Source organism: Protopterus annectens, chromosome 7.part0 (genome assembly GCF_019279795.1).
Source record: "Protopterus annectens isolate FY-2018-M chromosome 7.part0, PAN1.0, whole genome shotgun sequence".
Lineage (NCBI taxonomy): Eukaryota > Metazoa > Chordata > Ceratodontiformes > Protopteridae > Protopterus > Protopterus annectens.
Window position 1 is genome coordinate 1,058,852,392 of NC_056739.1, and position 27,493 is coordinate 1,058,879,884.

At 41.5% G+C, this 27,493-nt stretch overlaps 1 protein-coding gene across 1 annotated transcript in view; it reads left to right on the plus strand.

Moving 5' to 3' along the window:
* The window catches only part of ACTR8 (actin related protein 8), a 663,070-nt gene that overhangs the window by 22,599 nt on the left and 612,978 nt on the right, over positions 1-27,493 (plus strand). The window contains exons 3-5 of the mRNA XM_044077614.1: positions 3,680-3,790; positions 9,755-9,859; positions 21,977-22,150. Coding sequence (XP_043933549.1) covers positions 3,680-3,790; positions 9,755-9,859; positions 21,977-22,150 — 390 coding nt within the window. The remainder of the gene's footprint in view (positions 1-3,679; positions 3,791-9,754; positions 9,860-21,976; positions 22,151-27,493) is intronic.

Genomic DNA, 27,493 nt, shown 5'->3' on the forward strand with positions numbered 1-27,493 from the left:
TGTCATGGGCCTGATGAGGAATGCAGTATGGCATCTGTTTGAGCCCTTTGATCCTCTTGGTGAGGTACCTTTGGGGTCTTTCCTGTTGCTGCAGGTGTCTGGTAAGGTACATCCCAAAAGGGGCATTGTACTCAATTATGGGCCTGATGAGGAATGAGTAAAAAGGCACGATGACCTCCCCTGATCTAGATGTGAATCCCTTCTTGATTAGGTGGGCTATATAAAATGCTTTTCTAACCACTTTGGCCACGTGGTTGTCAAATGAGAGATTGCTATCATCTTGGGTCCCCAGGTCCCTAATTACTTCTTCCGTACTTAATGGATTACCACCTATTTGTTTACTTGGGGGCACTTTATTTTTGCCAAAGGGGATGACTATACACTTTTTGGCATTTAGCTTGATGTCATGGCTTTGGCACCAGTTGTCTGTTTCTATGAGGCCCTTTTGTAGGATGCTTGTGTCTGCATGAGAGTCAATTATGGCGCCCAGTTTGCTGTCATCTGCGACCTTGGTCAGCCACAGTCTTTCCGTCTTAGCCTGTACCTCCGAGAAATATATACCGAACAAGAGAGGTCCCAGGACTGAGCCTTGTGGGACGCCACTTGTAACTGGTTTGGAGTCTGACATGGCTCCAGCAATTCTAACCATGTGGGTTGTGTCCTTGAGCCAGTTTGCAACCCATCTAGTGACATAGGGGTTTATATTTAAGCTGGTGAGCTTATCTATAATGCCCAAGTGGGGTATTGTATCGAAGGCTTTTGCGAGGTCCAGGTAGGCTGTGTGGACCACCTTCCCCTCGTCAATGGCCTTGGTGACTGTTTCAAAGAAATCAACCAGGTTTAAGAGGCAGGATCTGCCCTTAACAAAGCCAAACTGTGTAGGATCCAGTGTCTGTAGGTCCCCAATATCTTTATTTATGAGGTCCATGATGATCCTTTCCATAGCTTTGCAGACCAAGCTAGTCATGCTTATGGGGCGATAGTTTCCAGGATCCGTTGAGGCACCACCTTTGTGGAGAGGGACCACTGTTGCTGTACGCCACTGTTTGGGTACTTATCCTGTAGTAAGGCTAAGATTGAACAGTAGTTTTATGTTTGGGTTTAGCTCTTCTTGGAGTTCATGTAGGACGCAGCCCGGGACACCATCTGGTCCCATTGATGCTGTGTTTTTTGCTTTGGAGAGGGCGGCTCTTACCTAAGCATCTGAGCTGTCAGGGCGGCAGCACTCTGTTGGGATAGATATTTGCCCTTTTGGTGGGGAAGGGGGGGGGGGGAGTTTGCACTGAACCTGTCAGCTAGGATGTTGGCAATGTCTGTGGGCTCGGTGTATTTTTTGTCATTTTGGACTAATTCTGAGCATATCTGGGAATTCCCACCCAGGTTCCTAACATAACTAAAGAAAGCCTTGTGATTATCCTTAATGTCCTGTGCAATTTTTCTCTCGAAGCTGGCCTTAGACGATTTTATGAGTGCCCATAGTTTTTTGCTAATACTGATCAGAGATGCCTTCCCTTTTGGGGATTTTGCTCTATCATGTAGTAGCTTCCTCCTTCTATTGTATAGTTTGTTTATGGCTGGGGTCCACCAGAGAGGACGTCTGCCTTTGGAGGATTGGGTCTTGGTTTTATTTGGGATTGCATGATCCATGCATTCCTGAAGGTGTTCATAGAATGCGTTTATAAAGGATTCTGCGGTCTGGGCCGTATTTTCCACAGGCCCGGGGGCTTTGAAGGATTCCGCCTTGGTTTTGAGGCGTGTGAAATTTGCTTTAGAGAAGTTTTTCACTGTGGTTTTCTGGGCAGGGGGTGGGGTCGGGATGTGAATATCCAGTGAGATTAGTTTATGATCTGATCTTACCAGTGAGGGATACACTTCTGGTCTGGAGCATAGTGTCCCCATGTTGGTGATGATCAGGTCCAGTATGTTTTCCCCTCTTATGGGAGTGGTAACAAGTTGTTCCATAGCATTTGAGTTTATAAATTCTAGGAACCTTTGGGCTAGGGTGTTGGAGCTAGAGTAATGCTCCCAGTCTATGTTTGGGTAGTTGAAGTCACCCAATATAATGGTGTTTGGAGAGACCTTCATATTTTCCAGTATTCTAAGGAAGGCCGAGTGGGGTTCCTGTGTTTGGGACGGTGGTCTGTAGCAGGCTATAAACTGGAAGGCAGTTTTACCCACTGTTAGTTGATTAAACGCATTTCAGAAGTCTGTCAGTGCAAAGCAAATTGTTTCATCAAGAATGGTCTCCAAAGATCAGCCTGAAAAATGATAGTAGTGTAGGCAACTTTGAAAGTTCTGTAAGACAGTATTACTCTGTGTCACATTCAAACCATTGCAGATGACACCATGTGTGTGGGGTGCATTATCAAGCAAAAAGGCATCAGATCTTTTCGTTTCAGAAAGTTTTTTTTTTTTTTTTCCTGTTATTGTGTTCTTCACTACAGTTTACACCACTGGTCAGTACATATCCCAGGATTTCAGAAGCGATGTTCAGAATATCTTAGCAAGCGGCCAACTTTGTCTTTATTACTACAAACTGGATATACACACTTTTCAGGACATTGCATAAATCTGAGGCATGCCTCGACTGGGCCTGTCTCTCAGACATCCCCACAGTCAATGCCATTCCTTTTGCTCCTTATTTATTTTGCTGGTCAGTTAGGAGTGTAGATGCATTTTTGTGAAGTTGAATCCTGCTTTCTTTCCCTCCTTCTCTTTCATTCAGAAAGTACTCCTCAAAGTGAAGCAGGAGAAGATAACTGTAGCCTTGTTCTTACAGCTTCTACTTGACTAAGGTACTGTAGATCTGTCTCTTCACGAGGCTTGCCAGTCTTCCTTCATGGCCAGCAACAATGATTTCTGGTGACTGAAAAAGTCAAATTCCATTCGCAGACTCTCAAAATCTGGTGAATTGCTTATAATAAATTACAACAACTATGAAAAAGTGCCCAATTCTGTGTTTGGGCTAGTTAATAGAAATGTAGAAAATAAAGGCCCTTGGGAGTCTGGCCGTTGACACAAAGAATTAGTGGTTTGGTTAAGCTACAATGAACAGAAGAATGGTGGATTCCCATACATATTGCTTTGGAGATGCTCATGACATTGACAGTTGTGAGGTCATAAGTGTTTGCTGTGAGTACATTGCAGTCATGGTAGAAGGAAAATGGAGCTATGACTTGCTATGCTTTAAATATGTAAAGACAGGAAAAAAGCAGGCATCTTGGATATACATGATTATGTTCAACCTAATTGGAGTTCATGCAATATATTTCTTTATGTGCAGAATCATTTACTGTTTCATCAAATATGATCACAATTGCTCTTCCTTTTTTTTTATATTTTTTTTATAATGGCACTAGAGAATTTTATGCTGAGGTTTTGATATTGTCATTAAATTTCAGTTTTCAGGTAGGTTTTGATATCAGAGCGGAGTCTGACTACTGCATGTTTTTTTAATAGAAAAAAAAAGATTCAAAGTTTATTAATATGAAAATTACCGGAATGATGGTCTCTAAACATGATTTGGTGCAAAGGTTTAAATACGAAGTGTCCGCTAACCTTAAGTTATTTTCTAACTTTTTTTAACAAATGGGAATTTATACAAAGGCAGTAACTTGGCTTCCTTAACACATTTCAGAATATTAAATTACTTTTTTGTACATATTTTTTTTTATTTTAGAAACCAGAAAGCAATGAACAAAGACAAAATGGCCTTAAAATGATTGATCAGGCGATATGGTCTAAAAAGATGTCAAATGGTGCACGGCGCATCCCTGTTGCACCAGATCAGGTAATTGTTTTTTTGTATTGTTTGTATTTTCCTCTTTATTAATTACTGTTAGTGAAAATGATATCTCATTGTTGGAAGAAAGCACTTGTACTTTATTTTTCAATGCCATCTTTGATAACAAACTAAAAAAAAAAATTGTATATACTGAAACTGATGCAGAATAAGGTGAAGTCCCAAGACTGGAAAAACTCCCTTATCAGCATCAACAAAAAGTTGAGATCACTCATCAAATCCTCTAAAACTAGCTATGAAAACAGAATTGCAGCAGACAGTAAAGACAACCGCAAAGCCTTCTATAGTTATGTAAAGAATCTCTATGGCAATACCCAGATTTGCTCTGCACTACTGCACAATGGTACCTCCTATACCGAGCCAACAGATATTGCCAGTGTACTGGCCGACAAATTCAGTGCCAACTTTACCCCTTGCTCCCCAAGCAAAGGACCAATCACAATACCAGTAGATTGCCAGGCACCCAGTATTACTGCTGCACAGGTTAAAACAGCACTGTCCAAGGCCAAGAATACAGCTTCTATGGGACCTGACAATATCCCCGGCTGGTGTTCTACATGAACTACAGAGTGAATTGGCACCTCACCTGTGTGTCCTGTTCAATCACAGCCTCACCTCAGGTTTTGTCCCTACCGATATGGTGCACTGCTACAGTCATCCCTCTCCACAAAGGAGGAACAACTACAGACCTTGGGGACTATAGCCCCATTAGCCTGACGAGTCTGATATGCAAAGCTATAGAATGCATAGTCATTGACCTAATAAACAAGGATATAGAGAATCTCCAAACTCTGGATCCCACACAGTTTGGTTTTGTGAAGGGTAGATCATGCTTGCTTAACTTGGTCAACTTCTTTGAGTCAGTCATCAGAGCTGTGGATGAAGGCAAGGTGGTCCATACAGCCTACCTTGATCTGGCCAAGGACTTTGATACCATTCCCCACTCAGTAATCATAGAAAAACTCACTAAGCTATGCATCAACCCTTTTATCAAAAGTGGGTTGCATACTCTGGCTCAGAGGTAGAACCCACAGTGTGAAAGTGGCCTATTCCAAGTCAGACTGCCAACCAGTCACGAGTGGAGTCCCACAGGGTTCGGTCCTGGGTCCTCTCCTGTTTGGTATCTACTTCTCTGAAGTCCAGGCCAACACGAGGGTGACTCTGACTGACAAAGGTTGCAGACGATTGCAAGTTGGAAGCTATTGCTAACTCCCCAAGTGATGCTGACATCTTAAAGAAAGGCCTCGCTGAGACCAATGACTGGTGTCAACCATGGCCTTAAGCTCAATGCCAAAAATGTGCCATCATCCCCTTTGGAAAAAACCCGGTTACCATGAATTACCACAGTGATGGTAGTCCACTGAACACAGAAGGCATTATAAGAGAATTGTGAGCACAGGTTGATGGCAACCTCTCTTTTCACCACCATATTGCCACTGGTCAGAAAGTTCTTCTATGTGGCACATCTCATTACTAAGGGTTTTACATCCAGGAAGAAAGAGGTCACTGTCTCCCTTTACTCTTCCCTCATTAGGCCAATCATTGAGTACAATGCCCCATTTGGGATGTACCTCACTAGACACCTGCAACAACTGGAGAGGCCGCCAAAGTACCTCACAAAGAGGATCCTAGGCCTTAAACATTTGTCCTATATGGACAGACTCAAAAAACTCCAACTATTCTCTGTCTCATATCGCCTACTTAGAGGCGATCTGTGCTTGACTTAAAAAGCCATGTCTAACCCAGCTCTGTTAGAAATGCTACATCTAAAGAAATCACAATCCCTCCGCACCACATGCTCCAGAGACCTGAACCTCATCACCACAATCAGAACATGCTGGAGAGACAGTTTCATAACCCAGAAGACTGCCCATGCTATGGAACATACTTCCCATACACGTCGAGCAGAGCACCTCACTGGCCCTCTTCAAGAGAAATCTTGATAAGTGGATGGGAAATAAAAAATTAATTCCAGGGATCACTCCAGTGGCTCTACTCGACAGAGGCACTGGGAACTAAGGTCGGGTGGCATGATGCCAAGGTAATCCTATGGGCTAGGCTTGTAAAGGCTCTTAGCCTAGTACACACCTATGAACTTGTGTGTGTGTGTGTGTGTGTGTGTGTGTGTGTATATATATATGTGTATATATATATATATATATATATATATATATATATATACACACACACACACACACACACACACACACACACACACATTTGTTTTTTGCATTTTCAGAATAGCTGTTTGTACAATGCCAGTCAAAATTATAGTTTGTCATGCTCTGTAGTAACACGATGGGCCATTCTCTTTTATAATGATGTTATTGCTAGTCTAGTTTATTTCTTTAGCTTACGTAAATGCATTTTATTACAGCAAAACTTAGATAAACATCCTTTGCTTAGAGCAAATTTGTACACTTCATTTCAGTTGGAGGTTCACTATTGGTCATAATTGTATGAAAACATCGACAGTTGTATAGTTATACCCTAGCAACCCCTGTCATGGCCATGCATCAAGGGTGTTAGATTACTTTTGTGTGTACAGCATTGCTTTTATCAGCCCATCTTATCTGTGGTATCCTCACTGACGAACTCTTTGTGCCTATGAATAGTAACCTAGCCCTTTCTGCTGGGTCTGTATTACGTTATTGAATACTAATGTATTCAAAAACGTAATAGTTGACTTGTAAATGTCGAAGTCGTAAAACTTCGAGCATGTCAGTGGAGATCTCCGTACAGTGCAGAAATGGAGGTTTTCCATTGTCTGCGCTATATGGTGATCTCGGAGTTGGTATATTTAAGTAGCGGGGGGTGGGGGGCACAGGGGAATTTGCCCCCCCTGCTTACAGTGTTTAAATGGTTTGCTTGGGTGGGTTTTTGTATTTTTTGTAGATGTTCGAAGTTTTACGACTTCGACATTAACGGGTCAACTATTACATTTTTGAATACATTAATATTCGATAACATAATATAGACCCTTTCTGCCCATCCACTCATATCATTCTATGGTGTACACGCAGTATCTTCCCACCACTGTTCACACAGAATGCATGCTCTGGACTGTCCAACCATTGAACACATTTGTGTCACTTACCCTAATAGGTAGGTGGTTGATCGTGGTGCACCATTCTTTAACATTACAAATCTACTGTTCCAGGGTCTGCTTCTCATCTCTGGCAGGGTAACACAGTCTGCATGGTTCTGCTTATGACATGACTCTAGGTGCACCTGGATTTGTGGATTAGCAGACCTTTGTTTTCCATGTTAGTGCAATGCCACCTCTGCACCAGTGCATCATGCAGACTGTACCCTGGATTTATGATATTAATAGCTGGCAACTTAGGCTTCATTCTTTCCAGTACCAATGATCTGTGTATTCCCTGAAAATATGCTGTGACTGCAAACTTCAATGCTTTGCACCTTTATAAATAAATTTGTCAAGCTTACAATCTGTTGACCTTCACAAAGTAGCATGATTACTGTAACCTAATGTTGATATTTTCTACCTTCCATATACTTGTCAAGATTATTTGTAAAGTAAGTTAATGACTGACTTCTTTCTGATTGTAAGGGGAGCCTTATTCCATGATACTGAAAGACCATGGGTACTGCATATATTTCCCTTTTTTTTTTCTGTTACTGTTATTTATTTTGATGTAAGGTTTCTGAATCTGGTGTTAGGTCTCCCAGCAGTGAAATTCAGTCATAGACTTGCATTTCAAATTGAAGGCATAGCCGTTCAAGTGGAAATGTATCAGATTTTGTATTATAGGTCAAGCCGAGACGGTCTGTTTTTAACCTTTAGGAAGCTGGATGCAATAATAGTTCCAGGAGCCTTTCTGAATAGTTCAGTTTTCTATCTCTGTGATCTACCTAGCAAGAAATTATTGTTTTGTCAGTTTCTTTGAGGCGACTTGTTTGTTGGTTGGATCAAATATAATGTGTACATTGTTCTTTCTGTAGTGATTACACATGCCCTTTAGAACTTGGTTGGTTGCAGAGAAATCTTTTCTGACTGTGTTAGACATGCCGTTTATAATTTAATGGGGAACAGACTACGTGCTTTTCTGATTTGTTTCGATACATGCTGGTCACAGTTTACTTTGTTGGCTACTATTCTCCGTGGATGTTTAATGATCGTGTATTTTATTTGACCACTTATACTGTAATCGTAGAAACTACATTTATGATCATTAACTTCTAAATTAGGTGTGGTTTTTTTTTTTTTTTTTGTACATCATCTTGGAGAACCTTGACATATTTACTGATGTAGTTATATTCATCATTTACAGTTATTAGTATATTTGGTTTTCCGTAGTCCATTTTCCACTTTTATATATAATGAGAATAGAAAAAAAAAGTGACCTCAGTACAGAGCCAGAGTGGAACACCACTGGTTACCCTACTAGGATGAACAGGTACACCTTCACCCTGACTAGGATGAACAGGTACACATTCACCCTGACTTGTTGCATCTGTTGCTTAATCATATTTTTGACATTTATTGTCTTTAATTTACAGCTGTTCCCTATGTGGAAGAGTACCTAATGTTTTAGCTCTTACTGCTCATTTTGACCTTGCTATTAGAACTTCATGAGATGCTGATGTTCAGAATTAAATCATTGTTGCAGTAGCCTAAGCTATTTGGGACCTACCTCACTGCCACCACTAGCTGGTGAAAGCTAAAGTGCACCCACTACTTAATCTGTCAGGAACTCAAATGAAAAGGCTGTTAAGAGCTCAAAAAATCTCGCAGCTTTTTTACCACCCTAATGCACTCCTTCAGCAGACTCAGTGGAGCTGTTGGTCAGCTTGTGATCCCTCAAAGCTGAACAGATAAGTTCTCCATTGGGGAACCTCCAAAAAAGTATTATTCTGAAGAAAGTGTGTGTGTGTGTGTGTGTGTGTGTGTGTGTGTGTGTGTGTGTGTGTGTGTTCTGTAAAAATTGTGTTTTTACTAGGAAATTTTATTCTTTTGGACTTTCCATTTTGACGAAGGTAGTCTTATCAAGTGAATGCTTGTGTGAACAAACTATATGAATTATTCCATTTTTTGCCATTTTTCCTCCATGTATTTTATGGGGTTTTTTTGTGTGTGTGTTGGCACTTTTGGGGTACTGTCATTGGTTTTCTTACCGCATAACCACTTCTTCTCTGTTTAAAATGTTAGCAACCCCTTCAGTGCTTTCTCCTTAGTGGAACCTATGGAGCAGTTACTGGTCTCTGTATTTTTCCCTTTCCCTGTCTGCAAGAATAATAATAATAATAAGGAAGTAGTCAGGGAGTCTTTTTAAGCATTAGGCCAACTCCAGCTGAGCCTCAGCCACTACTGGGTGTCTCTGCCATGGCTGGACTTCATTCCACAGACCACTCATCCTTTGTCCTCCTGCTGTAGCTTTACATTTTACTAACCAGACTGAGACTTTATAGAGAAACATTGGATCTGGGAGATGAAGATAAGTGATATGTGTATAAATGCCTCTACCTTCTGTTGTCGATAATGTTTAAGAGCAGTATAACCTACCACAGGAAAGAATGTCAAGGCATGGCATCTACATGGCAGTGTCTGTGGCAAGATAAGATTGGTTGAGGTCATAATGTCAGCAATATCAGTACTCATATACTTTAAAAACTGTAGTATAAACAAGCAGTAGATGAATATAGCACATCCTCAGCATAAGTAAGAAAAGAGTTTTAAATTAGAAGCATTATATTCTTCTCACTTTTTAGACAAATGTTAAGAAGTACTCATTACGACATATTGTTTGTATGTCTGTATTTTACTTTAATTTTAATATGTAAAATATTGTACACTTGTTTGTATATTTACATTACACGTTCTAAAATGTGATGAGTTTTTTTTTTTGTTTTTCTTCCTAATTTAAAATAAATGCAGCCATTTTGATTTGTGTTTGACATCAGAATAGGATTTCTCCTCTTCTTTTTTAGGCAAGAGCTTATAATAAGCAGATGCGTCCTGTAATCCTAGAGTCCAATTCTGGAGTTAAATGGACAAACACGTACTATCATCCTGAGTTTTTAGTTGGGGAAGAGGTAAGTCTGAAACTGCAACTAGTTATTCTGTGTTTCTTAGTATAAGTAATTATAGTTCTGTTTTGATACACCTGTGTAAAAATAAGACTGCAGTATAGCATTGTGATACCTTGTGCTGCATAGTTGTGGAACTGCATTTGAATCTTGCATCTGAAATTTGTATGCTGATGGAGATGACCTAGCTTTTATGTGCCTTTCCTGGTTGAAGTCTTCTAGTAGACCGATGTAGTTCATACTTTACCCCCTTCTCATCCTATATTCCCAGATCACGTATCTTCATCTATACCCCTCTCAAGTCTCCCAAGAATAGGTCCTGAAGACACTATTCAGGGCCAAGAACACTACTTCTTTGGAGCCGGATAATATCCCAGGCTGTTTACTGGTTTGCCTTAAATATGAGTTGTCAGGCCCCCTGCAGAGGTTGTTCAGTATCAGCATCCAAACAGTCTTTATGCCTGATGAATGGAGGACAACAACAGTCATCCCTTTGCTCAAAGGTGGGACGTCAGGGGACAAGGGTAATTATAGAACCATAATCCTGACCAGCTTCATCTGTAAGGCTATGTAAAGGATCATTGTGGAGTTAAAATAAGGACATAGGTAGTCTATAATCTGAGAAGGAGAGTTTCTCGGCGTCGACTGTGGCCTCAAAATTTATTTATCGGGAAAGTCAAACTGGGCCATAACTGGTTTCTTTTCTGCAGGAGCCTGGGAGAAAAGTTTCACAGTTAACTAATCTTATAGTTTGTCGTACAGTACAAGGCAAAACAGCAAATGTTAACTATCAGATAAAAAAAATTAGAAGTAGTAGAGCCTGGAAATAATTATATTCCACAAATTTAGCATTACAGTTTTACTGTCGCAATATTATCTCATTACACCCGAGTGACGCCTCCAGGTGCATTTGCAGTTACCTCCTACTGCTCCTCTAGGCATCAAATATTACTTGCTCATACTTGCATTAATAATGCCCAAACCATGCTACATCCAGGGTATCAGAATATTTTATTTTGAAGCCTACATGATGGCAGACACAACTGTATTGATATTTTACCTCTGTCAATGAGTATTTGTTAGAATTGTCAGGTGATAACTTTATTTTTAAAGGCTCAAGCCACACCCACTAGGAGTTAAAGGTACACCCTCAAAAGAGTTGTAGTGGAGGGAATGAGATAAGCTATTGGATCTTCAGATGAGTGCACAGAAGCTTGGATTATGCAAGACCAAAAGGGAATTAGAGGTAGAGGACATATGGAGAGAGTTGTAGCAACATTTAAGCAGGATAGAAGTAGTAGGAGTATTGTTGAGTACAAGAGGTGGGTCCTAAGTTGCAGACCACTTTGAAAGAGCTGTCTTCTCTGGTTGGTTCAGTAATGGCCTTGAACCAAGATGCTTTGCTGCCCATATCTATCTGCCTTCTCAGTCTTCTGACCACTGGGACAAAGGATCAGAAGAATTTCTGGAAGATCCACCTAACAAGTATTTGAATACTTGTGGATGTCCTTACATTCACTGCTGCAGTATTCTTAACTATATGGGATTCCCTACCGAGGCAGTCTGACATCCGGCCACTCTTCCAAAGACCTCTGAATTTAAAAGGTATGCCGAACATCACCATATACATCCTGCATATAACGTAGGGCATAAAGGTTAAGTTCAGGCTTATTAAAAATGAAACTTTTTTGCCGCCAGTCTGAATACATCTTTTACACTGTCTGTCTATTTACCTGCATCCATTTCCAGCCAGTTGAACGCATTTTCATTCTCTAGGGACTTCCTATGCCTGTTTCTTTTTGCAAGATAAGTGCCCAGTTGGAAATGTTTTTTCTTGTTTTTTGTGTTCCATAACGTTAATGTCATCTAGGAAGGGTAAATGCCAGTGTGGGAGACAGATTCCCCATAGAGACTGCCACAGTAAGTGTCTTTTTTGCTTAGGTGCTTCTCATGACCCGTACGTCTTTTTCTGTTGTAGGCTTTTGTTCTGCAAACTCTTCTCAGTAGATTTTCTTCCCTTTCCTTGTTTCTTGAGAACTAGCATCTTAGGCTACTCGCTAAAGATATTATGGGAGGAATCTGCTGCCCTGAGGGTCAGCCTTTAGGGAAAACTAAGGTGAAAAGGTATGACCGGAATCTTCCACTGTTCAGCCTCTGCCAGATGTTTCTCCAGAGGTCATTATGAACCCAGAGGCTTTACCCGGCTGTGTTGTCGGATTTCTCTGCTACGACCATGTTGGAGGCTGGTGAGGATCCGGCTGGCAGCATGTCCGAAAAAGCTTTGTAGGCATCCATTTTGGGCGTTCAGAAGGAACCACAGTTGATTTTTTTCTGAGGGGCCCGGGGAGTTCCTCAGTTTCTAGTTTGAGAAGAAGTTCCTGCTACAGCACTCAGCTGTCATCCTGGATCTAAACCTTCTCAGGACATTCCCTTAAAAAAGAAACAAAAAATGAAACCTATTTCTTTTGTTTCTAGGGATCCACAAAGTAAGTGGCAGGCTTTTACTTGGGGTTATGTTCTGCCTTAATGTCCTTAAAGCCTCCTCATGGGGTTTCAGTTCCTGCTCCTTCTTGGTCCTCTACTCCTCTTAAAAGGCCTTGAAACCAGGATTCTTCTGAGGATGAGTCTGATTCTGCTGATAAATCCCTAACTTATTCTATTCAAATTCCTTCTTCTTTGGACTATGGGTCAGAGGAGGGGGAATCTGTTAGTACTGATGTTCCTTTGCAGAGAGACACTCTAGGATGATGGATTTTTTTTTTAAGTGGGATTGTACTCCGGTCTCTGATATCCATAAGCGGTATTATGAGTTGTTGCAGTTGGGCTCTCCTAAACCTTCAGCTATTCCTCCTATCTTGGCTGCTTTACTGGATGCTTTCTCCAGTGCCTGTCAAGATGTCTGATTTCCTCCCCCATGTTCCCAGGAAGCGTGATGGTTTTATAAGGTTCCTGAGGATTGTTCTTTTTTGTATAAATGTCTTGCTGCTTGACCCTTTGGTAGTGTCTGCAGCCTCTGATAAGCTGTCCCAATTGCTTCCTTCACCCAACTTATTGCCTTCTGACAAGGACAGCAGAAGTATGGACGGGCCGGGCAAAAAGGTTCACATTTCAGCTACCCTAGTTTTTAGGGATATTAATTATCAGACCCATATATCTAGGTATGTGTTGACTCTTCTTTCTCAGGCATGTCAACTTATTTCTGATGTTCCAGACTCTGAGGGTAAAACTTCTGTTCTTTCCTTACTAGGGACTTCTCTCAAATCATTCATCATTCTATTAGATGTAATTATGATGTGGCGGATGCCTCTTCTAGGGCTTCTGTTTTTGGCTTGGTTATGAGGAGGTATTCTTGGCTTAGGCTTCATCCTCTACCTGATGATATTAAAGCTAAGATGATGGATGCTTCTCTGGATTCTAAAGTTACTTCAGGATAAGGGTAAAGCCTTATGGGAACCTAAACATGTGTTTGTTTTTCCTGTGCCTAAATTTTAGAGAAACTACCCTGCTAAGCTTGCCTTTGTTCATAAGCAATCACATCCTTCTAATAAAGGTAAGAAGAGTGATAAATGGACTCCTCCTGCTAAGGCTACTCAATTTTCAGGGACTCTGAAGCCTTCCTTTCTGGGCAAACCAGGAACTGTGTGACTATCCATCCCTTCCCAGCCACATTCCTCTTTCTCTTCGCCTTCTCTTTCTGTTCTGGTTTGGCTTCAGATCACTTAAGATTCTTGGGTTCTGTCAATCATTTGTCAAGGGTACTTCATGATGTGGAAGTCCCATTCTCTGTTTATGAGCATTCCTCAGCCTCCTCGGGAACATCTTCCCTTTTTACCAGAGGTTCTTCAAGATCTCTTGCGTCAGGGTATTCAAGAGGTGCGTGTGTCCCAAAGGGGGGGAAAGGGTTCTACTCCCGATTTGTTTGTAGTGCCCAGAAAAGAGGGCACTTGAGGAGACCTATTCTAGACCTGTCTGTCATCTAAACACTTTTCTAAAGGTACTTTCCTTTCGGATATTGCCCCTTTAGATTCCGTTTCCTGTCTTGCTCCCTCAGGCCTATATGATGTCTCTGGATCTCAAGGATACTTATCTCTATATTCCAATCCGTCCTTTTTTCAGGATGTTTTTGCATTTCTCTGTTGCTTCCTGTCATTTTCAGTTCTCTCCTTTGCCCTTTGACCTTTCTACTGGCCCAAGGGTGTTCACCAAATGCCTTGCTCCTGGGATTGCCTTTTGCAGACTTCAAGGAATCCAAATATTTTCTTACTTGGATGACCTGTTGATTCAGGCATCCTTTCCTGATACCCTTTTCCAAAATCTTCATTTTGCCGTATCCCTTCTTCAGAGCCTGGGGTTCACTATAAATTTCAAAAAGTCTTCTCTGACGTCATCTTAGGATCATGTTTTTTCTGGGTTGCAGGATTCAAACTGTACCACTACTTGCATCACTGCCCCCTCCAAAGGCCTTAGCTCTCATTTCTTTCTTTCTCACTTTTTTTTTTCCCCTCTGGCTTCCATTATCACCAGGGAGTTTCTGAGAGTTCTGGGTTTCATGGCATCCATCATTCCAATGCTCCCTCTGGCCAAACTTCATATGAAAAAGTTTCAGTGGTTTCTGAAGTCAGTGTGGCTTCTACATATTCATCCTCTAGAATTTGTAGTTCCTCTTCTTCCTTGCCTCAGACAGGAACTTCTCTCATGGATTTAGCAGTCTTAATCCAAGGGTCCCTTTTCCCTTTCAGGAATTGTTCACAGGTGTCTCAGACATAGGATGGGGGGTGACTTTTGGCTCCCTAAAGGTACATGGGGTGTGGTCGCCTTGTCAGCAGAAGGAGCACATCAGTGTCAAAGAGGTGAGAGCTCTTTTGCTTGCCCTTCAGGCCTTTCACTCTTTCTCTTCTTCTGGGCCTCTCAAGGTATTCACAGACAATACCACACAGATGTGGTATATCAACAAACAGGGAGGAATGAGATCTTATCTTTTGTTTGCCGGTTGGCATTTCCAGTATGGGATCTTGCTGTCAAGTGACTCTTCAGGCAGTTTATATTCCTTCTGGTCAGAACATTGTGGCAGACTCTCTGAGCAGGCCCTTAACTCAGTCCTATGAATGGATGCTTCACAGGGATGTGTTTCTGGACATTATTCACCAGTGGGGTATTCCTCAATTGCATCTTTTTGCCTCCCCTCTGAACAGACAACTTCCTTTGTTTTGTGCCAGATTCTCAGGTCCTCTGGTATGGAAAGTGGATGCCCTCTCATTCTCTTGGAAGGGAATGCTTCTTTATGCATTCCCTGTCCTTCCTCTTATTCCAAAGGTCCTGTTCAAAATTCAACAGGATGCTCCCAAAATCTTGTTGGTGACACCTTTTTGGCCACAACAGCACCGATTCCCTCTTCTGCATCTATCCAAGGGCAATCCTCACCGGTTACCTCACAGGGTGGATCTAATCGCACAAGACAATGGATCTTTTATCCATTCCCACCTGTCCATGCTTCAGCTAACACTCTGGGTGATAGGATTTTGATTCCTCATCTCCCCCTTTTTTTCTAAGGATGTGTTGCAAGTCCTGCAGGAGGCAAGGAAACCTAAGACAAGGAAATCCTGCTTATCCAAATGGAAGTCTTTTTTTCGTTTTGGTGTCTCTCTCTCATAACCTGGATCAACTTACTGTGGATATTCCTTTGGTTCTCTCTCATTTATGTGAGTTGCTCAATGCTGGTCTGGCCTCTTCTTCTGTTAAGGCCCACCTATTGGCTATCTCTGCTTGTCTGCCTTGTTGTCTTCCTTTAGCAGCTAGATTTGAGGTTAAACAATTTCTTAAAGATGTCCTTAATATTAGACCTCCCAGGAAGCCATTTCACCTCTGGGATCTTAATTTTGTTTTGGAGAAGCTGACTCAGGCTCCCTTTGAGCCTGCTGCTTCAGGTTCCTTGCAACATTGTTCCTGAAAGACTGTTCTTTTGTTAGTGCTTACATCTGCCAGACTGTGTCTGAGTTTCAGGCCCTTACAGCTTATCCTCTTTTTTGATTTTTCATGAGGACAGTGTCCATGAGGTCCTTGTGCACTAACCCTTATTTTATGCCAGAGGTGGTTAATGTCTTAATCAGTCTGCAATCTGCCTACTTTTTCCCCTCTCCGAAAACTGACAGTGAGAGGGTGCTGCATACTTTGGACATGCATAGGCAACACAGCCTTGGTCATATCCAAATAAACTTAAACTCTGTCAGAAAATCTGATCAGTTATTTGTCTCCTTTTATTCTAGATCTTTGGGGCTTGTTGTATCCAATCAGACTGTTTCTTGATTTCTAAGGCTGTTTCCTTTTGTTACACTTTTCATGGCAAGAGCCTTCCTTTTTCAATTAAGGCTCATTCTACTAGAGCTGTGGCTTCTTCTGGTAATTTTTTTAAAAGGCTTAGATACTAATTCTATTCTTGAAGCAGCTGTCTGGACTTTCTGCATGCCTTTACCTAGCACTACAAGTTGCATGGTATCTCTAGAGCTAGGGCTGGTTTTGCTAGTTCAGTTATTCATGTTTTGTCAGGGGATTCTTCTGCCCCTTCCTCCTCTCTAGTTTCCTCTGGATCTTTGGCACTCTTCCATATAATTAAGAATACTGCAGCAGTGAATGTAAGGACATAGTACAGTTGTGTAAAATCTTACCATAACAGTAGATGTCCTTGCCTTTACTGCTGCAGTATTCGCTCCATCCCTCCATTCCCCTAGTTCTTTACCTTCCTAGATGTACACATTACCTCTTGGGTTCCTTGGACTAGTGTTCCTCCTAAGGCAGTCAGTTCTGTTTTTTGGTAAGCCTGAATATAGCCTTTATGTCCTATGTTATGCAGGCTGTATATGGTGACATTTGGCATACCTTTTAAATTCAGAAGTATTTGGAAGACTGGCCAGACATCGGACTTCCACGGCAGGGAATTCCATATAGTTAAGAATACTGCAGCGGTGAAGGCAAGGACATCCAGAGTTATGGTAAGATTTTATACAACTGTGCGTTTCTTTTCCTCTTGGGAGTCTTCTGAGGAGTGGCAGGGACATCACTGCTGGATCTTCCGTTATGCTTACTGATTTCTCTCTCACTCTCTCTGTCTCTCTCTCTCATTGATTTTTAGATTGTTTGCCCTATGAATAAGATAATTTCAGTTGTTGTCTGGGAGAGATGGAGAGAGCCCAACGCTGTGCTACTGCTTCCTAGAAGAACTGATAGGAAGCTCTGGCCTTCTAAGGATTATAACTGTTGAAAATAGGCTACAGTCATGAGCTTTGTCATCACAGCAACAGCCTTAAAGAAGGCACCCATGTCTCAAAAGCCAATCAGTCTGTTGATTTTTAGCATTCCTTAGTTACTCACCCTTATTGGAGCATATTTTGCAATATTTATTCTAGTATTCAAATGTGTAATCATCCATGTCATTACTCATTCAGTCGCCTCCTAAATCCCACTCAGCGTATCACCCTCAGGTTTGCAGTAAACAGTTTCAGGGTCTATCTCTACTGCCTTTAATGAAGCATACCCTAATTGTGCTCACCTCAGCTTATCAAACTGTGAATAGTCTAAGCTGTGAAGCTCTCCAGTATGTCCACAAATGAGCATAAAGCTGGAAAAGCTACCCAACATTGTGGACAGTTCCAAACCAGTCTGTCAGGCAGCTAGTATTTCCTCAGTGTCCTGTTTCACCTTGTGCTTGGCAGCTAGTCCAGTAGGTGGTGTGTAAGAAGGGAAGCTGAAACAATTGTCATAGTTGTCATCATCATCTTTTCTCCCATTTTCTACACAAGGCCAGGGTGTTGCATGAGCTGTTGCTACCTCTACCGATTCAGTGCTGTGCTGGTACCTTCAACAGTGATGTCCAGTTTTGTCACAGGTCTTGTCTCCTGCAACCTATCCATCTCATTATTGGATATTCTCATTTCCTCTTGCTTTCTTCCTTTATCTCCTGTATCTTTTTTATTAAATTGTCTTCTGCATTTCTGCACATATGCCCAAACCCTCAAAATCTCTTTTCTTAGACCTTCTCTGCCATTGGATCTACTTTGACTTCTGCTCTAATGTCCTAATTTGTCCTGCAGTGTCCATCCTACCACCCATATCAGGCTGTTCAACTCCATCACCTCTAGCTTCCTCAGCTGATCTGTCTTCACTGCCTAGGTTTCTGTATCGTACAGAAGTACTGGTCTTGCCACTGTTTTGTACATGCTACTTTTCATCTTATTTAACAGTCTTTTGTCACACAGTACACCTATCACTCTGTCATTTGGTTGCATCTTCTGAGATTCTGGCTTTTACATCTTCAGTCAGATGTTCCTTCTCCTCACCCGTCACTCCCAGATACATGAAGCTGTTAACCTTTTTAATATTTTTCCTTCTATCTCAGTTGGCTTCTTCTGATTTCCCCCATTTGCTGCTATGACAACTATCTTCTTTGTACTGTTTCACCCATGTGCCTTCAGTTTTGCATTTCCAGTGCGCTATCATTTTCTGAATTTCTGTTCAGAGTGTGCTTGTAATACCACATTCTGTGTACAGTAGTTTTGTTGATCTGTCCTTTTCAATAGTATGAACATCAGTGGGCTCTGAGCTAAACTCTGATGCACACTTACTCTCACTGGAAACCCCTCTATGACTTGTAACACTGCTCATACTTGTCGTTGAATCCTTATACGTAGGTTGCACTAACTCTACCGGTATTTCCAGGATTCCGAATAGACTACCTTGAGACCTTGTTATATGCTATCTCCAAGTGTAGGAATGCACAGTTGGACTCCTTTTTTTTTTTTTTTTCCTCTTGTATATTTATTCACTATTTGTCTTACTGCAAACATCAGGTTGGTTGAGCTGCATGTTAATCCGAACCACCATATTGCCTCCATTGTACGGAAGGCTTTCTACATGGCCCACGTCGCTAGTCAGAGTATCTCATTCAGGGACAACGTGGTCTTCCCTTATAAGACCAATTATTGAATACAATGCCCCTTTCGGTATCTGCCTCACAAAGCACATGCAGCAGCTGGAGAGACCACAGAGATTCCTCACCCAGAGAATCCAGGGCCTCAAATATCTACCCTACACAGACAGGCTAAACGCTGTGTCCCTCTACTCAGTCTCCTAGAGACTCCTCAGAGGATGATCTCTGGCATACAAAGCAATCTCTGACCCCGCCCTGATGGGACTGCTGCATATCTGCAATTTAAGCTCCACTCTAGTAACCCGCATGCGAGACCTCAACCTGGTCTGTGATATCAGTAGTACTTATTGGCAGGACATATTTGTGTCCCAGAGACTCCTCCTTTTGTGGAATACACTCCCTCTCCACATAAAGCAGAGTACCTCCTTAAACCTTTTTAAGCGCAACCTGTATAACTGGATGGGAACAGAAAATACACACCCTGGGGAGTCCACCTATGTCCCTGCTGGACAGTGGCATAGGGTGCTAACTTGTTGGAACGTGGGCTAAATTCTTGGCTAGGCTTGTAAGGGCCTCTGGGCCAATAGTCCAGTAACTTCCTATGATCCAAATTACTTGCCTCCCATCTTATTTTGTACTGCTCTGCCAGTGTGTTTGACAGCACTAAGATTATTGGCTGTAGCTTAGACAGGATCAATTGCTGAAGTATAAATTAGCACATGTATGCCTCCCCTGCACACCTGGTGTTGTGCAAGGTGTACATCTCTCCCTCTCTCTCCCCTTCTTCCTTCCACCCCATGTCTTACAGAAATGGTGCTTTTGTTTAAGGATTTCCCCCTCAATGTGCATTCGTTATTCTGAGTGTATAAATGCAAAAAGTAATTTTGTGGTTGTAAACTACTGGTAGATCAAGTCAAGTATCAGTCCAGCATGAATTTTCTGAGTGTACACTCCCATGCAGTACAGAATTATTTAATTCATGCACCGTACTCATCTGTGTACTACTGCAGGTGGGTACGAGTACAGACTTTTCTCACTGTACAATTCCATGTACCCAAAACAAGTTGGTTGTGAACACAAGATGAATTTTCTGACTGTACACTCCTTTGTACCACAGCACGTTGGATGTTGGCAGAGGATGAATTTTCTGACTGTGTTCCTGTGTCCTACGTCAAGTTGGGTATGAATGTAGTGTACTTTATCACTGTACATGCCTGTGTAATAAAACATATTGGGTGTGAATTAATTTTCTGACTATCCAGTTCTGTGTGTTTTTTAAAGAGTTAGGTGTGAGCATAGGATGAATTTCCTTACTCTCTATATTATTTTTTTGCCACAGCAATTAGATGAGAGTAGGGAAATAATTTTCTGACTATACACTACTGAGTACGACATTAAGTTGAGGGTAAGCACAGGATGAATTTTCTCACTTTACATTAATGTACCACAGTAAGATGGTTGTGAGCACAGAATTAATTTTTCTCACTGTACACTCCTGTATACTACAACACGTTGGCATTGCAGTTATAGCTTACATCTGAACACACTAGTTATGTAGTGTTATGGTCCAGGTCGATTTTTGGCTCCCTTCTACGAACTATGACTTTCGCTTTTAGGGAAAAGGTGTACTGTAAGCATGAGTATGATGAAAATATGAGTTGCAGTGTCAGAGGAGGTTTGTCTTTGACAGATTCATTATGTTATTGCATCTGAGGTGGGAAATAGTTGTAATTTTTGTAAAAGGTTATGATTTTATGAGCATAATGGAATTTGGAATGGGGGAGGGGTTAGAGGTGGTCTGCACTAGGCAGGAAGAACATGATGATAGTATTTGTTGGGGAAGGAGGCCAGAGGTAGGACGGATGCATCCCTGGTACAGTTATAGATTTTAGTATTCTAGCATGTAGGAAGTGTCCAGGCCACTAGCTTGATATTGTTAGTTGCATTGGAGTGGGGTTGGTCAGTCATAGTGTGACGATGATGTACTAATGCCTTCTCTGCTTGATTATGGTAACCTACTCCCCCCATATGGTTTGAAATGTATTTCCCTTCCCCATCTCAGGGCCATTACGCGGAATTCCAATATTTCTCTGACATTTTCAGTACTGGCTACTAGTCTGTAGGTAGGTGAGTGTGCATATATTTAAACATGCACATATTTCTATCATCTCATCTTGAAACAGCTTACAGAATGTAGATTAAATGACTGGCTTATTAGTGACATACTGGCATTGTTAATTATTAGTGGGAAAAGACAGTATGTATATTTGACTGAAATGATCATTCTATACTTTGCTTTCAAAAGAATTCTGTACTGGTTTCTTTTTCTTTATTGGTAGTTATCCCTGCAGAGTTATCGGCTAGATGTTTGGCACACTAAAAACATTCATTTAATGGGGATCAGCTCCTGTGCTTAGATGGGTAAAGCCTGTACTCAACTGCACGTGACCAGAGTTTTGAGTAACAGCTTGAGCGCATGTAGAAGCTGATCAGAGGGGAGAAGAATGAATGTCTGTTGCCAGTTTGCCCTTCCCAGAAGGCAGGTGACTGTGGCTCGCCAGAAGTGTAATGCTTGCAGGAGCACTAGGTGTTTACCCAGTGGAGTCCATGTCAGCTGAGCCACATGTGCTGTCATTGTGCTTGGCATCAGTAAGGCCTAGGGAATCAAGCATCCAGAGATGCCCTTCCCCTCGGACAGCAGTATCAAGCTTGGAGGAGACACTGAGGAGAGGGGGTGTTTTCAATGGATAGAGAAGTTATGCTGCCTCCCAGCATCAGCAAGCTGATCCACTCCCTACCACCTGAGTCTTGCTAGGGAAAGGAAGGGCTGATTGAGATGCCTTGGGGGGAACAAGTGGCCTTGCCCTTCCCAGGAATCCCTGTGTCCTGTGACCCCATAATGAGTGGGCCTGTTGAGTGCTGGTAGATGAGCTATTTGATAAGGTCCCAGGAACATGCCTAAAAAGTAATTTTAATGTAACTTGTCTAAACATTCACTATACTGTTTCTTTTTGAATTGTATGCATATTTAATCTACTTATTTAAAGCAGAGGGGCACAAATATTTATTAGATTATTTAAACATTATAAAGAGAGCTGTGAATTCATTTCCACCCTTAAAAAGTCCATAGAACATGCATTGAAAGTGTGTTTTATACCAAGGGTATAAAGAAGGGCTAACGTTCGTTCTATCCTCATCCTCAGGCACTTTATGTAAATCCTTCAGATTGTTACAATGTTCATTGGCCTATCCGAAGAGGTCATCTCAATCTCCATGCAGGACCAGGGGGCTCATTGACATCAATACTGTCTGATCTTGAAACAATATGGACTTACATCATACAGCGATATCTAGAAATTCCACTCAAGGATCTTAAGGTACTTTATTGATATATTTTGTCATATTAATAAATAAGCTTGCTCAAGAGATGCCTGATAAAAATGTATGCAATGTGCTGGAACAGTGGCAGTCTGTATCCGTTTCTGTATGTCTAAAAATGAGATTGGGTGCCACTGAAAAAAAATTGAAGGAGTCAAGAATGATGAACAGGTTAAAGGCACAAGGCACAAGGGACATTTTAGAAAATATGTTGCCTTCTGTATGGATAGTTAGAAATTAAACCAGCAAAAATTAATTGTTAATGCCAGAAGACAACTGTAATTATCTTATTTTACAGACCTGCAGTATAAATAAAGTGAAAGAATTGCCTTAGAAAAACAAAAGCATGTATCTTTATCAAAAGCTGAAAGTGAAGTAATCCTGGAATATTATAGGGAGGAGATATAAAACCATTGGGAATCCTCAGACAGGTGAGGGCCACCTGGAAGGCCAAGACCTATAGAAGTGCAGGGTATTACCCAAAGTTGTGATGAAGGTATGAGGAGAAGGAGTTTGAACTTGCAGGTGAGTTGGTTTACCACAGAAGATTGGCATTCGGTTGCTAATGAGCTTTATCCTGTACTGTTGTTTGAAACCCTCGGACTTCATCTAAGTTAACTAGACAGTGCTTCCACTTGCCCTTAAAAAGAGACACTTGTGCTTAGCAAGTAGTAGGTTTTCCAATTACAAAATAAAGTAAAAAAATATATATAGTAAGTAGGAGTTAATGTGATACCTACTGCTTCCATGAAGGGAACAAGTGATATATACAAAAGTTGTGTTATTACTTTGGGATGGTGGCATTTGAGCTGGGATATGCAGAATCTCAGAACTACCTGAAGCATTTTCTGTTGCATTTTGTCCTTAACAAAGTCTGTATTTTTACTTTATAGTTCCTTCACAGAGACATCCCCATGTTCATTAGAGACCTTTATTGTGAAGCTCCAATAGATTTAGATTTGAGTATGTACTGATCACATTTCAGAAAAAAAAACACCATTAGCTTCAGTGGGATAAATATAATAAAGAATTATGTCCAAAGGAAGCATTATAGTTTTTTGAAAAATATGGTTTGCATTTTTAACACATATTTCACTTTCATATTAACAGTGCTAATGCTGCCCCCCCCCAAAAAAAAATGGTCCTAATGCTGCCGATCAGAGAGGAAGCGTTTGAGAAAATTGCAACTGATGAATATTCTGCTGGAAATGATTAATAACTAACAGTAAAGATAGGTCTGATGCTACATCTTTATTCTCTAGACCCGTCCCTGGCTGCTGTGCATCCCTGGCTCCAGCATTTGCACCTAATCTTGTGTTCCTGCCCGTCCTGCACTAGCCTACCTGAATGTGCCCTGCTGGACGTCTATGAATATAGTCCACAATAAAGAAAAAGCCCATCTGCTCCGTGAGAGTCATTCCGTGAAAGGAAAACAGTGAAAGTATATCTACTGCTATTACCATCTGTAATAATTAAATTTAATATAGAACTACTGTTAGGTTTAAGCAAGCTTCCCTGCCAGGTTAGCCAGCAGCTATACCCCCCTTTCTCATCTAAGTAACCCTTACTTCCCCTATTATACCCTCCTTATTTCAAACTAGGAAATCTGCCTCCTCTCCCTTAACCTGATATCCCCCCTTAGGGGACTTTTGCTGCAATAAAGTGACTGACCAGTAGGTGGCGATCCACTATTAGCTTTCTGTCTCTAAATCCTTTACCTATTTTTTACCAAATCTCCCTAACACAGTTCGTAGTCATCTCTTTTTACTGCTCACTCTCTCACTATTGTCCCAGTATAACTTATTCACATATCTCTCTTCTAATATCCCAAGTCTATCCTTTGTAAACCTCTTACCTTCTTCTACAGCTCAACAAACTTGCCTTCAGACTTTCACACTCCGATTGTTCTCCTCGACATTCTTTTCCCTCTGGCCCTACCCGCTCCGTTCGCCCTGCAGGCTCACTCCACTCCCCTACCCTGCCCCCAATTTCTACCCGCCCCCAGCACTCCTACACTTATTACCACATTGCCACTCCCCCTCATCTTAAACCACTCCCACACATCAAAAGCATCATCATTACCCAATCATTCACAGAACCCAACCTTACAACTCAAACTCTCTCCAGTCTGTCACTATAAACTAATTACAAATACCCCAATACTGTTTAAACAAGCTTTATCTAATGACCCCTACAATGCCTCCAAAATTTAAACCCATTTACTGCTTAACCATATCATCTTCTTTCGGCTGTTCCCGTTAGGGGTCGCCACAGCAGATCACCTGTTTCCATTTCTTCCTGTCCTCTGCATCTTGCTCTGTCACACCAACCACCTGCATGTCCTCTCTCACCACATCCATAAACCTTATCTTAGGCCTTCCTCTTTTCCTGTTACCTGGTAGCTTCATCCTTAGCATCTTTTTCCCAATATACTCAGCATCCCTACTCAGCACATGTCCAAACCAACGTAATTGTGCCTCTCTGGCTTTGTCTCCAAACCTTCCAACCTGGGCTGACCCTCTAATATACTTATTCCTAATCCTGTCCACCCTCGTCACACCCAGTGCAAATCTTAACATTTACTGCTTAATACCCCCGCTTATATTTCTCTCTCTTTTCACAACCTATGAATACCATTACCTCCCTGGCACTTGGTACCCTAGAACCATAACCAGTACTACCAATAAGCCATTTAGCTCCTACCAACCACTACCCCACCTGTCATCAAGCTCTTCCAAAGCAGAAACGCAACATCCCATTCGTCCTTCATATATTAACCCCAGAACTAAATACTATCACAAACTCTTACTAAAACTCCAAAAACTAGCCATTACATTACTATCTAACCTCATAGTGGATGGTGGCATCCACCCTAACCCAGGCCCAACCCTACCAGTTAATATCCCCCTCACAAATAACACCCTCACTAGCCTACGAAACTCAAATAATGCCTCCAACTCACTCCTAGTGTGTCACCCAGACATTAGAAGTATTAATAAGAAAATTCACTATCTACATGCCCTCCTAGATATCCACTCCCCTGATATACTATGCCTTTCTGAAACCTGGCAAAAACCTACCATCAATGATAATGAGGTTAAATCCCCCCCAGCTACAATATATTAAGACTTGATCGCATCTCTAAAAAAGGAGGGAGGGTAGCCATGTTGTACAAACGCACTCTCTAGAAGTATCTAATACTATTACTCCAAATGCCTTGCTCACTAACAACGCAGAATTACTCATCACAAAACTCCATATCAACAAACACAAATCTATATATATTGCATATATCTACATTCCTCCAGGTGGCAACGCAAATACATTGGAGGGTATCCTACAATGGCTGTCCACTAACTGCCCCCAGGAAACTATTATTCTTGGGGATGTTAATATACTCTGGAATACTTGCTCTTCAGACTTTCCCTCTTGTTCTTTCGGTGTTTTCCCGGGGTCGCCACAGCGGACCACCTGTCTGCTCATGACTGGCAGTGGAGTTTTATGGTGTCGAGTTGCCAGCCTGGTGCCCAACCTTCCACAGAAGGCACAGACACACACACCTAGGGCCAATTTAGAGTGTCCAATTCACCTTCAGCATGTCTTTGGGATGTGGGAGGAAACCGGAGCACTTCAGACTTTCCCTCTACCCTTATAAATTTGCATGGCTTCTCCCAGATGATAACTTCCCCTACCAGAATCAATAAGCCTAACAATAAGGAAAGTATCCTCCACTGGATATTAATAAACAACCTACCCCAGATATATACAACAGGTACCCTACCAGAGGACTTTAGTGAGCATTTCATGCCGTATATGGAAAAAGAAATGACATCCCCCAGCAATCTAACTTTAAAACCATTAGAAGTAGCAAGAACTTTAATCAAGCTAAATTTCAGACCAAACTTAGGATGTGTGACAGGTACAATCTATGGCTGCTTCCTCTTGATGAAGCAGTCTCATACTTTAACTCCAAATTTCTTGCTATCCTGGATAACCATGCTCCCACAATCACAATCAGAACCAGTAACCAAGTAGCTCCATGGCTTACCAATGATACTAGACAAAAAATTTACAGAAACAAAAGCATGGACCACCTGGAAAACCACCAAATCCCCAAAAGACCAAATCAAATATAAACAACTGAGAAATGACACAAAGAAGTCCATTATGCTAGACAAAAGAGTTACTACTGTAATCTGCAACAAAAGCATCAAAACAAACAACAAAAATTCTGGTCAGGCATAAATAAACTTCTCCACCCAGGCCAATCAGCTACCCCTACCCCCTTAACTACCCTCCAACAACCTCCTACAATTGTTGCTAACACCTTTAATACTTTCTTTACAGAAACCATGCAAGCCCTAGCCAGTAAGCTATCTCCTAATACTCCAAGCACCACTTATGCCACACCTGATAATAAAATCCCCTTTCAGTTTGACCCAGTACCAACATATTTTATTAAGTCCCTGCTTAAGAAACTGAAACCTACCACACTCTCAGCAGACCTACTACCTGGAGAGTATCTCCAAAAAGCCACTAATGAAATAGCATACCCCATCTCAATTTTAATCAATAGAACTATCAACAAAGCTTATATCTCCTCCATTTGGAAAATCTCCCACATTATTCCACTTCATAAAGGGGGTAATTCCACCGAACATTCAAGTTATAGGCCTATAGCCATCCTGTCTCCTTTAGCTAAAATAATGGAAAAATGTATCCACAAGCAATTTCTTACCTATCTGAATCAAAACTCTCTCCTAGCTCCCTCCCAGCATGGATTTAGACCTTGCCATAGTACGACCTCAGCCCTTCTCTTCTTCTCTCACACAATAAACCATAATACAACAAGCTGTCCTCAGCCTTCTTCCTAGACCTATTTTAAGGCATTTGACATGGTAAACCATCACCTACTCCTAGACACACTAAAATCACTCTCCATAGATAACCAAGCAATCAGCTTGTTTCATTCTCACCTAAGTGGCAGACAACAAGCTGTGCTATGGAAGGATAACTTATCGTCCCTTTTATCAGTCACCCTTGGAGTCCCACAGGGATCTATACTATGTCACCTTCTATTCTCCATATTCATTAATGACTTGTATAAAGTCATCCCAGATGCATCTTGTATTCAGTACACAGATGACTCCACCTTAATCTGCTCTGCCACCTCCCCCACAGACCTACAATCCCTGACCCAAATCACTTTTAACAAGGTAGAGAACTGGCTAACTGGTTGCTGACTACTATTAAACCCAAATAAAACCAAACTATTACTCTTCTCCCATACTCAAAAGGTCCCCTCACCTCCTCTCACCATAAGAGCTTATAATGGCACCATA